Here is a 13,745-nt window from a genome sequence, read left to right as displayed (position 1 = left end):
TTTGGCCAGCAGAGGGCAGCAGCAATTCTTTGATCCATTGGAGCCTTGTCTTTTCCATAATAAATATATTTTTGCAATATTTAGAGAAACACTAAAGACAAATAGAAAAACAGATAAACTAAACATTAACGGCTTGTCATTTCCCTCCCCCCAGGGCGAAGATGGTTTCCCAGGTTTTAAGGGGGACATGGGAATCAAAGGTGACCGGGTGAGACTGCATAACTCTTCATCCTGTCATACATGACCATTATTTGACTTACTCAGTACAAAGAAAGTAATTCATTGTCATTCAATTTCTGTTGACATTTGTAAAAAACCAGGGTGAGATTGGTCTCCTTGGGCCCCGTGGAGAAGACGGTCCCGAGGGTCCTAAGGGTAGAGCTGGCCCCACAGGAGAATCTGGACCCCTGGGTCCAGCTGGAGAAAAGGTACTCCTTTATTTTTCCTACTAAATTGAAATATTCTCTTTCTTACCTATTTTTACACGCACATTTCTTCTTTTGCAGGGCAAACTTGGTGTTCCAGGATTGCCAGGTTATCCAGGACGGCAGGGACCAAAAGTAAGTATAAAATTTATTTATTTTTTAATTCTGAAGGTGACACCACTTTCAAACCCATTTGATCATTTCAACAGTCTAACATTTTAGTCTGACTGTGCTGTAGTATTTTATTTTAAAGGGATTCGAGCTTATTAGTCATATTGACATAAGTCTTGCGTTTGGCACACATTTGCTGCTCTCATTGATTGGGTCTTTATTGAATGTCCTGCTGCACAATGTGAGGAGTTTCTGCAATGTAGGTAAGAATATGAATGAAGACTCATGTGTACCTGTTCTGTGTTTACATGCGTTGAGTGTAAAGTGTTGGTTCATGAAAATCCTCTGCATGACCTCTAGAGAGACATTTTGTCAGACACCTCAAGTCATTGAATATTCTTTTTTATGGAAGCTAAAACAAAAACTGCTACATTTCACCCAAAAAAGAAAAGAAAAATAGTAAAAGAAGATTTATAAATATATATGTGCTGACACAAAAAGTTCATTTTTCTTCCCCTCATTCTCATCTACTATGTGTAATTCTTTTACTGTTGATAGGGCTCAACGGGATTCCCTGGATTCCCAGGAGCCAATGGAGAGAAGGGTGCAAGGGTAAGAAAACACATCCGCTCTCTGAGCAAACTGCATATGAACGACCTGCATCATATCTCAGGAAAATGATTGCGACAATGAAGACATTTGTGTGGTGATTTGGGAAGGGAAATAAGGCCTATGACGTGAACGAAGTAGTGTGTGTTTATCCGTTATCCTGTAGAGAGGCTTCAGTTTAGATTCGGGGCATGAAAATAGGTCATTTTCTCCTTTTTGTAGGACTTTGGAACCCTGTAAAACCCACTAACATCAAAGAATTTACAGAAAATTCTGTTATTATAAACCCTTGTATAAAATCCCCATAAAAAAATGTTTGCAAAAGTCAGTTTTATTGAGATGTAGATATTATTAATTATATGTTGAGTGATTTGGTAAGTTTTTCCTCACAACGATATGCGGTCTGACATCCATGTTCGCCCCCACTTCCCTGTCTTGTCCCACTCGCGCCCCCCCTGAGATGCCTCCGTGCCCCCCAAAAGGGAGGCGCACCCCACAGTTTGAGAACCACTGCTTTAGATTATCGTATACTCAACATCAAAAATGCTCTTAAGCAGGGTTTTGTTTTTTTTTATTCGCACCATGTTTTTCCAGGCTCTGAGTAACTCCAGCTTCTCTCATCACCCCATTCATTCATTTCTGTCCTCCATTTAAACAATTTCTTCATTGTCCTTTAAAACAAATCATGTTCCTACTAAAAAAATGGTGCTCTGTCTTTTTACCAACATAAAACAGATTTTTGAGAGAAATAAATAACACAAAAGTTAAAAAAAATAATATGATATGTCTTCTTGAACTGAATTTCTTCATGTCTTTAGCATGTAGTGTTAGTATAACAACATTAAAGTTCTGTAAATTGTACAAACGCAGTTATACTCTGTGTGATTGACATGTTTTCTGTTGATATCTAACAGGGCATTGCTGGCAAACAGGGTCCAAGAGGACAAAGAGGTCCAACAGTACGTTCTATTGTCTTTATAAATAAATAAAATGCCCCAGTAAACAAGGTCAAATCAGTTTTGACTCTTATCCAGACTAACTAACTCGATGTACAGAATGTTTTTGATCCTCAAGTTGTCTTTCTGCTTCCTTTTTAGGGCCCTCGTGGGGCTCGCGGAGCTAGAGGCCCAACAGGGAAGCCAGGTCCCAAGGTAAAGACGAAACATTTTTGCTGAGTTCAAGATTTTTTAATAGAATATTTATTACTGATGATGAGTTTCATGTTCTTAATGCTAAATATAAAATACATTCCTGGCGTTGTTGTGCATTACAGGGCACAGCAGGGAACGACGGTCCTCCAGGCCCGCCTGGAGAGAGAGTAAGTTCCCGCCTCTGCATGCTTATGAGCTCTTCTTGCAATTTAGAAAATATAGGAATATACTGAGATATTAGTCTTAACTGATTTAAAAAGTTTAATACAAGGTGAATACATTTTTTTTTTTAGGCAAGAAGTTAAATCTGAATTGTAGCTAAATCTATTTATATTTAAATGTGCAATATATATTTATTTATGAATATGTTAGCATACAGAACAGACGACAGTTCTGTCCTCTCAGACCGAAAAATACGGAAAAATACAAATAAAAACTATAAAAATAAAGCATAAAAATAGAAATAATAAGAACAAATATATAAATAGCATTAATTGTCATGTAAAATATTTAGAACAATTGGTAACACGAAATAATGGTTGTTAAAAGAGGCAGTGCAGCCAGAAAGTGAAGCCATGGTGATTGAAGCCAGATCGAATAACATTTATTTCAATTTTATTTGAACACCTTAAACAATTTATTTTTATTTTTGTTGTTTAGTTTAAGTAGGTAGATAATTTCTCCATTTTATGTGGTTTCAAGTTAATACAAATAAAATCATGTTGAGCATATTATATATTTTTATTTAAAAGATACATTTTACATAATTTTGGATATTTCTAGTATTTGCTTTATCTTGTGCTATCTTATTGTTGATGAGGTATTTTTAATGAGTTTTCCAATAAGGTAGGACCGAGATCGCCTGGCATACACAGTACAGGCAATGAAAATATTGCTTACTTTTGCAATGCCTAAAGAAGCTTGCATTGCCGATGTCTTAATCTTTGTCAGTAATAATATTAATATTGTCTCACAAATTTGGGAGAGAGTTGCTGGTACTATCCCCTTTGGCCCCACTGGAGCTCTGCTCCTGTTTAAAAATATATATGCACAATAACTTATTATATGTATGTAAAGTGTGCATTATCAGAAATTAACGCACTTCGCTTCAAATGGTTCAGGCTTCCACAGTGTGCGTTAATTCTGATAATGCACACTTCAAAGGGCTTTAACCCGCTTATATCATGGTCAATTACAAAAGAAATAAATATTCAAAATATTCAATCAGTTTTTAGTACTTTATTCTTGTTATTTGTTCGTTTTTTTCCACAAAAAATGGACAATTTTTTTACGTGGTATAGATACAGCGCAGGCTATGTGACTGGAACTTTTTTATCAGGTGTGCATTATCCCTTTTAATAGACACCCAGCAGCTAATCGAGTATTTACCCGGACCGTAGTATATCATCATTTAACCAAATATGCCTTTTTGTTTAGTATATCATAATTTTTATATATTTATTGAGTTCATTTAGTGTTAAATACAGTTAAATATGTATCTAGTAAATCAATAATTGATCAAATTTAATGCTCTGTTTTGTTTTGTTTTTTAAATTTGGTGGCTTAAGTTTAAGGAGGTATTGATCTGGCTCGGTTCAGAAGATACATGTATTTCATCTCGAAGAAGATGAATGAGTCAGTCAGGAAGTCACAGGCAGCATTAGTTTTCTTCAGGAGCTCTTCATGCCTGGTCTCATTATCGCGCTTGGATTCATCGGTTTCTTTTGTCAACAGCGGGGTGAGTCACACCCAAATGCAGGTTTAAGCTCCCAAATGTGCCAGTTCTCATTTTAACACGTAATCTTTCAGCAGCAGCTTATCGGCCCAAGTTTCACACGGACTTTATACTTTACTCTCTCTATGTAAATCCTTAACGGCTCGCCCTTTATAACTTTACAAAGACCTCATGTTTCTTTAGCTGGTAATTTTCTACCAAAGTATGATAGGCAGCTATCAACCTTTTTAACTGTCCGATTTAAAGTGGATGGAAGGCAGCTCTTTAGATCCAGAGCTGTGACATTTAAGGAGGTCAGATGCAGCATTTCTGACTGACTGCCTCTGTCTGTCATCCCCCTGCACTGAGAATGTAAAGACAGATAAAGATACTGCGCAGCACTGGAGGGAAATACAGCAACACCTGATGAATTAAAGATAAACTCACAGATTTGAGATGTATATTTGAATGCAAAAGATTCCATCGGGCCATTTGCATCATTTGATCAGGTTTATATTTGAATATCTGAAGAATACTTTTAGCCTTCTTTGGTTTTCCTCGTGTCACATACTTTATTTATTTATTTATTTTCCTCTTTGAAATGAAGAGCAATTATGGACACGTGTATATTTGCTGATATATATCTAAAGGCGTGAACACTTATTAAAAATAATGATGCGTCCTTATAGAGTTTGGGAAAAGAAGTTATGTATTAAAATATAGCCGTTCTGGTTTATTTAATAAAGAATGAGGCTTTTGCTACAGAAATGCTAATAAACAGTCCTAGAATTTTTATAAAAATGTCTTCTTTTTACGTAAAACTGATATAAACGGTGGACCAAACAAAAACAATCTTGGTAGATGTTACAAACTCATCTTTGTGTTCTTGCTTTAATTAAATTGTTTGAAATGTTTTCTTATTTTTTGCTTAATTAGGTTTGATTTGCCTAATTAGGCTGCTCTATGATTACCCAGGATGCAGCATTTTTAATTTTGCGAATATGTTTTTTTTCCTTCCTATTAAACTTTTCTTAAATCTTAAACTTAAATGTTTTTGGTATTTCTGAGTGTTCATCTGTTGATTGCAGGGACCTCAAGGACCACAGGGACCTGTGGGCTTCCCCGGACCAAAGGGCCCCCCTGTAAGTATTTCTCCCTTTTGGAACCTCATCAGTAGCAGTAAAACCATCAACTCCAGAGCAAAGGGATTGTCCAAAAAATGTACAAAACATTACTCTGAAAAAAAAAAAAAAAAAGCTAGCTTGTTTGAAATTCTATTTCTTTTTTTTTTCTAAAGATACAGCAACAAAAAACATGATTTTTGTTATGGTAACAAAAATGTAATAGAAGGTATAATATTGTATCAGTATTAAAAGAACACTAAAATAAAAAAAGTTTAGATTTAGAAAAGCATGAGTTTGGTTAAAGAATTTAAGGCACATGCTGTTTGTTGTGAATAATGTGTTACTGTAAACCTCTGGTGACATCGTTCTTAGCTGTCGGTGCAACATAGCTGCAAACAAATGGTTCCTGCATTGTATGATTAGTAATGACAAAGGTTCAGAATCCTTTGGAATTACGCTAATTGTAACGTAAATGTGGTTGACAAAAGAATGTTGACAATGGAGTTAAACGCCATGTCACACAGTCACCACGTACAATTTTGCTCGTATTGCACAGATAAAAATTTGGTCATACGTGAAAATATGTGGAAAAAGTGAGAAACGTTGAGGTCTATATGTGAAACTTTCACAGATGTATCACAAATCATGTTAAAACCATAGAAAAAGTACAAAAAAAAACATGCAGCGCGTATATCAACGCAGAACATGAACTGTGTGTGATTATTGCACCGTTTATAGGCAATTTATTATTGATTCATGCATCAATTATGTAATTTAACATGATGTGTGCACCGTGTACACAATGTAAAAGTTATACATCGGTGGTACATGCGTGAAAAGTTCTTTAGACAAATGTGGTCATACGTAAGGCGGCCATGGAAAGCCACAAATTTGCATATGCAAGATTCTACGACCTTTTTTTGGCTCCATGCACAAATGGTCATTGAGCACGTGTTGCAATTTTAACCTGGTTGAACTTTGACCAATCAGGGACTCAGTATGGCCTCCCTTTTATTCCACGGAAGTGCCAGTCGTTAGAAAAACTGATCGTGTGCGGCGGGGGTCTGGGTGTGGGGGTGGCTGGGCGCTCCTCCTCCTTCTTTTCACATTCCACCATCCATTTTAGAAGAACATAAACACTCACCTGAGCACAGGTGTTAGCTCACCTTTGCACTTATAGTTTGCATGATTGAATGAATGAAAGATTTCACACTAGTTGGTTTAAAGGCATAGGTATGCGTTCGTGAACACTATCTGTTTTGTGTACATGTTGACATGTGAACATTTTTTGCAGCTAGCAGGTGTGTTGATAGTATTTGAGTGTGTGTGAACAGGCCCCGCCCTTTTTGTACTACATTTGAACTGTACCGTAATGATAAACAACCAGTAAACCTGTCTGCTCTATGCTGCTTCATGGTCTTACCCCCCCCTCTCACTATCACCCCCCCCCCCCCCCCCGACATCCCTCCCTCTTCTTCCCTTCTTTCCTTTTCCGTCCGGTCCAACACCAAAGATTTTCAATCATGGTTGAAATGAATAAAGTTTGGCCTCAATTACAAAAGGGGTTTGTTCAGACATACCTTTGGTTTGTCTGAAGGAAAATATGTCCAACACAAGAGGCCCTCAGCTCTCATCTGCCTGCCTAGCTGTTGGACAGGACAAGTAAAAAAAAAATAGAAAAACTGATCGTGGAGGAGAAATCAATCATTGCGGTTTGTTCCCGCCCAGACTGCTATGACACCAAGACTTTCACGTATCGGAATAGAGCTTTGAAAGAAAAAGCTTGGAGCTAGATTTGTGAGATATGGACCGCTTTGGCTTTTTGCAGCCACTGTGGGGGACGGTCATGCGCTAGTAAACAGTAGAAAAAGCAGAAAAAGAAAACGCCTCTCTTAGCTTTTTATTGTGAACACCATAGACTAAATGAAAAACACGCTTATAGTGTGTTCATGAACATGCCCGGTGTGAAGATAGCTCACGAGATACTCAAGTTGCTCTTGGGCCACAGGTGGCCCACAGGCACCTCTTTGAAAAGCACTGATCTAAAGTCTGTCTCCTCTCTGCATCCTTCCATTCTTAGAGTTGAACCCTGTGCCATTTTGCTAACGTAATAAGTTTCGATTGATTCAGTTTGAGCGATTCGGTAAATGAGGTTAGGCTTGTTATATAACAATATCCCCTAAATCTGTGCACAGATCATTAGTCTATCCGTTATTGAAGCAAAACCCATTTTCTCACTATCCAGTCTAAACAGCAGACAAGCAGCAATTTCCACCTATTGATTCCAGTGAAATTCATAGCTATTTCTTTTACAGTGAAAAACAAAACTGCTGGTTTTATTTGTCATTGAAGTTTAGTCATTTTTTTGTAAAATTGTGTTACAAATGAAATAAAGCCTTGAAATGAAACATGAAGCATTTTTTTATCTGTCTTTAGTCATTTTATATTTGTAATAAGTGTTTGGTGATTTTGTTTTGACAGGGACCGCCTGGTAAGGATGGGCTGCCTGGACACCCTGGCCAGCGTGGAGAAACGGTGACTATACATTATTGTGTTTTGGGTGTCAGTAGATTTGTTCACGTTTGCTCAGACTCAACTTCTGACTTGATGCTGAATGATGAATCAAGCCTGGAATTCAGAGTGACTTAAAAGGGAAAAGCATAACATTTGTTTTGATATCAATTTTTTCAGGCTTTACTCTTGCAGGATAGATTTCACCAACCGTATCGGTGAGCCGCAAGTCACAACTATCTTTCCGCCTTGCATTTTATCTGTGGGCTTTATTCATGCTTGGGATAACAATCAGTGATAAACAAATCTCTGAGGGGCTTGGCGTGTCCTGTAAAACAAACAAAACAGAAGTCTACAAGACCTGTAGTCAGTACTGCTGTTGTTTTTTTGTTTGTTTTTTACTCAGTATAAGAATGCATTTTAAGATCATTCAGATTAATGTATTTTTGGACTAGAAGTTGAAGTAAACACAGAAAAAATCCTATTTAAAAGGCTGAAAAAACACGACTTGTACTCCGACAGATACCGTCCTTAGTTTTAGTCTCAAAGAATCATGTGGCTGCGGAATATTTCCTTCAATTTAAAGTGATCAGCTGCATAATAAAAGTTGTTTTATTTTCTCAGCAGTCTCCATCAGCAACTAGATATTGTTATTGTGTAAATATGACATGACAACATTTGTTGTTTTTATGTCTCGTTTGTGTGTTCCTTTTTTGGGTATATTTATTAATTCATACTTTACTTTCTAATATGGTTTTTGGAACTTGTATAATGTTTGAAAAACATTGCATTCATTTTTCAAAAATGGATGGTAAAAGCTATAAATCAGTTTAAAAAGTTCTAAGTTGATTTTTTAAAGACAATTTTTTACCTTCAATACTTTAAACTTTGTATAAGTCAGCAAACTTGGTGCTCTCTTATGATATTATTTTAGGCTGTCAATCGCACGTTTTTACGTGCGAAGAGCACAAAAAATGATGGAAATTCATGTAAAGATGCACATTGCTGCACTGCCCGCTGATATTTTAACTGCATATAAGGCTAAATGTTGTTACTGTTAAGATAAAGTCCCAATAGCTGTCACACCTAGCTGCAGACGCAGACACTCTCAGAATCCATTCGGGGGTTTAACCCTAACCCTAGCCCTAAACCTAACCCTAACCTTAACTCTTCCTCCAAGTCTGTGTGGCCGAGACAAAAGTGCAACGCTGGCCGCATGTATTTTTTTATTTTCTTTCAACATTTTTTTGTTTTTATTTCACTTTTTGTCTAAGTTTTATGAAGATTTTGGATCATTTTTGAGATGACGGTTCCTTCTCGGTTACAGTTTTCCAACAGAAGCACATTTTAGCAGTTATCACAAGCTTTTTTGGAAGATTTAATATCTGATGCTATTTTTGACAGTAAAGTTAAACTATTGTGAATCAGTTGTCATTCTTTTTGTCCTTTATTTTCTACATGAAAAAAACATGTTTGACTCTTTTAACTCATTAGGACTCTTCAAATTTTTTTAATCTTGGCTTTAGCCATAAACACCTTTATCAACGTTAGCTTTGTTATTACTAATTTAGCAGTTAAAAAAGTTTTGACCTACTTTACAAACTTTTTGAACAAGTTGGAATGTTTCTGTAGAGAGCTTTAGCATTTCCATGTGCATTCTTGATGCATTTTACAACATAAATAGCTATTTGAGATCTGAAGCCTAGATTTAGTTTATCAGTAGATAATCCTGTGGGATTAACGATTATTCTCACATTAGCAAAATATAAAAAACTACTTTTAATCTGATTTGAGGCTGCAATCAGGTGCACTTCTTCGATTTCTCTGTCCTCACAGAGTATTGGCAAAGCTTGGCTTGATGAGCCTCAGAGGGCAATAAACTGTGCTAAAAGCTTGACAGATCATCACCTCGTTCATTAATTCTTCCCCTTTTCCTCGCGCCTCTTTCCCACAGATAATTCAGCACACACACACAAGCACTTCCATGCCTTTGCTGCACTCCGAGCAACGGTGATAGTCCTTTATCAATGTGTGCAGATTTATGAGCTGATAAACGGGGACCACAAGCATCCAATATAGAAATGGACGGCAGTGAAAGAAACGCTCAAAGGTGTCCATCACGTTGAATTTGAAGAAGTGTCAATCAAGATTTGAACCGGTGGGTCCGAGTCAGGGCAGACGCTGTTAAGAGACAACGGCTTCCACTGAATTATGCATCTCCATAAATCAGACAGGCCCCGACTTACCCTCCTTCCTCTTACAACCACTTATTAGGGTGATGGGGGGTCCAGCCTGCAATGCACATTGGGGGGAGGAGCTACATGGCAGTGGTCCCCCTCCCATGTTTGCCGTATGGTAACGGGCCCCTCCCCTCTCGGTTTTAATTGCACCTTAGACATGTAGGACCCTTGGTATAGGGGGATCGCTTGGACATCACTGCCAGCAAGCAGCAGATGTCCTTTCAGTGCCCTACTCGCCACTTTTAACTGGACTTTGGACATTTAGGGCCCCTTGGTGGGGAGGGTGATTGGACATCACTGTGAGTAATCAGGAGATGTACTCTCACCAATTATAACTGCACCCTTTGGTACACACACCCTTTACCCTTCAAAAATATGCACTCCAACACATACATGCACACACACCCACATACATTACACAAGGAAAGTGGGACCTCTGATCATCTGTCCCCTACCCTATCCCTGGCGGGGGGGGTACCACGCCCTCAGCAATGGGGCAGGGGTGGCCGGCCCCTGCCCCCTCTTTTTCCTGGACCAACCGTGGGCTGGGTAGGTGGCTGCCTGGAGCGTGGTGTGGCCCTGGCTCGTGCCTGGGGTTGGAGTGGAGGGATGCTCAGAACTCCTGGCGCGGCAGGGGCTGCTCCTCTGATCGAGCAGGGGCTTACACTCTCTCTCCCCTTATGCCTCCCTGCTCTCTGGCATTGGGGGCTCCTGCTGGTCCTGGCCTGGGTGGCAGATGTATATGCCCGTCGGGCGGTTGTTCTCTATTTGCTACTGTGCTGGTGTTTGGGGTGGGTGGTGGGGTGGGGGGCTGGCTGCCGCAGCTGCTACGGTTTCCAGTTTCAATGTTAAGTCATGTACAGTCTCAATCAGAGGTCCTGCGGGGCGATTTTAACATCAAGCGCAGCGCATCGGCCTGGCATCAAGGTGTTTTAGGTGTCAAGAGATGAGAGATGAGTCAACACATACATTGGCCTGTGGCGTGTTGATTATGTGAGTCCAAAACAAACCTGGTGGAGAATCTGATCATCCTTCTCCTGAACATTAAGATACTTTTCCTGCTTGCATCGAGAGAATAACAAAAAGATCGTCTTATTTTATTCTTATATTATTATTTTTTTCCTCATCGGACTGATGCGGGACAACAAGTCCTCAAGCTCGGTTCCTGAAAGACGAAATAACCACCGAAGGCAGCTTCATATGCAGCTATTGCAGTAGGTGGTGAACCTCACCGTACTGGGAGAGACTCTAAATGATGTTATGAATCCAGACATGAAGGCATGCTCACTGATGCTTGTGTAGAGCTCTTTAAAATAAATAAACCTGATCTCTCCAGATCGTCCGTGTCTGCCATGAATTGTGAATGAGATCCACAGTCAACGGTTCCATGTAAACCAGCGTTGAACAATAATTTTTGACACACTTCAACAGAGACACACCTTCAGATTCGTGTCAGACGCTCCTGTCTGTGACCCTCCACGGGCCCACACAATCCGAAAAACCCACACACAGCACCTGTACAGGTCAACCCCCTTTCGGGTACAATGCATGTTTGTATCACATGCATCTACATACTTTTTATCAGTCATTGATCTGTTCATTGTCCATTTTGGTAATCTAAGGATCATGTCTAGAAATTTGCCAACAGTTTAAATAATCCCTTTTAAAAATGTCTTCATTAAATGATGAGATGACTGTGGATAAGCCAAGTTTTTACATTTTACTGCTGCCTTTATTCATCCAATAGCTTCATATAAAAAATGTCTTGCTTAATTCTTTGGGTTTGACTCATGCCAATGTAAAGTGAATTATTCATCTGACTTGTGCTGAGCTAGAAACCTCAATACCTGGGAATGAAGGCTGCATGCCAGGCTTGTATCCCTTCTAATATTTGATCTTAAGCAGAAGGGGTAGAAACTTTTGGTTGTAGTTTTCGTTGAAGTTTCTTAACACTCATTTATTAATAAAAACCTTTGTTTAGGCCTTTTCCATTATCATTCTGCCAAATCATGAAACTATTTCTGTTGAAAAGTAATTAGTTAAAACAAAGTCTCATTAGGAAAATTTGTTTTCAGGGCTTTTAAAACTTGGCTGTTAGCCTGGATGTTTAAGGCAGAATTTACTGGGATACAAGTCTGCAGCAATCTGGCCAATATCAACCAAACAGACATCCGAAAGTATTCTGACTCTTTAATGTTCAATAACCATCCATATGTTTATATTTATTTATAGAGGGCTAACAGGTTGTTTCAGAAGTTACTAATCAATTAAACAAGATTTTCTGATCTTTCTCAGGGATTCCAAGGAAAAACTGGTCCACCGGGTCCAGGAGGTGTTGTTGGGCCACAGGTAAGGATCTTTTTTTCAAATAGTAAACATAGTCTTGGATAACTAGAGTCAATTATATTAACTGGTTGCCAAAAAGTGTCAATTTTGATAGACAAAGCAAGCAACATAACAGAAGGCTGCATGATCTTTAGCTGCAAATGCAACACCTGTACAGGCAAACTGAAAGTTCAGTGTTTCTTTTTATGGATTGGTAAGATTTTGGTAATTAGGTATGGTATCATTGGTAATAATTCTCATATGTGCTTACACTTCAGGGGCCCACAGGTGAAACCGGTCCTGTAGGAGAACGAGGACATCCTGGACCCCCTGGCCCACCCGGAGAGCAGGGTCTTCCAGGTGCTGCTGGCAAAGAAGGAGCCAAGGTATGAACCTATGGAGGAGTATTGGAATACTAAAGAAAAGCTCACAAAAAAAACTTTCTATCCTATCTTTGCCTATCTTTTCTTCATTATATTGACAGATTAATAGCCACCTACCCTCAGTTTAGGACCAAACGTTTTGTGGTGCTTGATATAGATTTCAACTATCTAATGAGATGCTGAAAATTGAAGTTACTTGGAAGCAAGCTGGAAGCAAGAAGAGGTGATTTGTTTTTATGTGTGGCCTGCTGAGCTTATGTACATTTATGTCTCTCGAGGGCTTGGTAAACTCAATAACTAGCTCAGGAGATTAGCAAATAAAACCAGGAACAATAAACTTACCCAGAAACATATTTCATCATTCTCCAGCTCATAATCATTGCAATATTCTATGAAATAATAATTAATATTGCAATATTGTAGATTTTAAAAGCACATTGTTTTATTGTCTTGTTGGCTTTTTTTTGTTTCTGTCAATTTAAAAGTCAATCTGGACCTAACAGCAGCCATTTTCCACTGTGGATTCCTGTCCAGCTCTAATCCAACCTTCTGAGCATCTTCAGCTTCCCACCCCGCCATCCTTCAACCCCCCATGCCTGGTCCTTTTATTTTCTCCCCATCTTCCTCAAGAAGACAGTTCAATCAAGTCTGTCTGCACAGTCCAAACCCTCCGCCACTCACAGCTCCACTTTCTTCCCACTCTGCTCAGACCTTTGCATCAGTATGCTAAGGGAACGTTGCTGACACCTTGGCAACAAAGCCTGGATCCTCTGAAACCTTTAGGTCCTACTTTTCTGTTCTTATTCCAGCAGAAAAGTCTGCCAGTAGAAAAGAAGAAAAAGAAAAAGCACCATTGTGACTTTTCTGCTTTTCTTGTTTGTTTGGTGGCTTTTATTTAGAAAATAATTTGTAAAATGAAACTATTTATAGCTGCTTTTCTATTTCACCAGAAACAAACCAAAAATAACCATTACTTTGACTACGCTAGCCTAACCTAACCTTGTTAGTAACACGTAAAAAAAACAGACTGATACCACAAAACACATAAAACACACTACTCCCCCAATCTTGGTAGAAACACATAAAAAAACACAACCAGAAACAATCCATAGGTAGGGTGCTCTGGAATAAAAGGTGCACTGTCGTTGTTTT

General features: G+C 38.7%; 1 protein-coding gene across 6 annotated transcripts in view; it reads left to right on the top strand.

Moving 5' to 3' along the window:
• Positions 1 to 13,745, top strand: part of col11a1a (collagen, type XI, alpha 1a) — a 99,829-nt gene that overhangs the window by 51,642 nt on the left and 34,442 nt on the right. For all 6 annotated transcript variants that reach the window (XM_078938660.1, XM_023950175.2, XM_078938661.1 and 3 more), the window contains 11 exons: positions 155 to 208; positions 321 to 428; positions 507 to 560; positions 1,095 to 1,148; positions 2,060 to 2,104; positions 2,243 to 2,296; positions 2,419 to 2,463; positions 5,099 to 5,152; positions 7,616 to 7,669; positions 12,181 to 12,234; positions 12,489 to 12,596. In XM_078938660.1, the coding sequence (XP_078794786.1) occupies positions 155 to 208; positions 321 to 428; positions 507 to 560; positions 1,095 to 1,148; positions 2,060 to 2,104; positions 2,243 to 2,296; positions 2,419 to 2,463; positions 5,099 to 5,152; positions 7,616 to 7,669; positions 12,181 to 12,234; positions 12,489 to 12,596 (684 nt within the window). The remainder of the gene's footprint in view (positions 1 to 154; positions 209 to 320; positions 429 to 506; positions 561 to 1,094; positions 1,149 to 2,059; positions 2,105 to 2,242; positions 2,297 to 2,418; positions 2,464 to 5,098; positions 5,153 to 7,615; positions 7,670 to 12,180; positions 12,235 to 12,488; positions 12,597 to 13,745) is intronic.

Source organism: Oryzias latipes, chromosome 20, assembly GCF_053564925.1.
Source record: "Oryzias latipes strain Hd-rR chromosome 20, Olatipes_Hd-rR_3.1".
NCBI classification, from domain to species: Eukaryota; Metazoa; Chordata; class Actinopteri; order Beloniformes; family Adrianichthyidae; genus Oryzias; species Oryzias latipes.
This window is presented reverse-complemented; position numbering and strand designations above follow the sequence as displayed.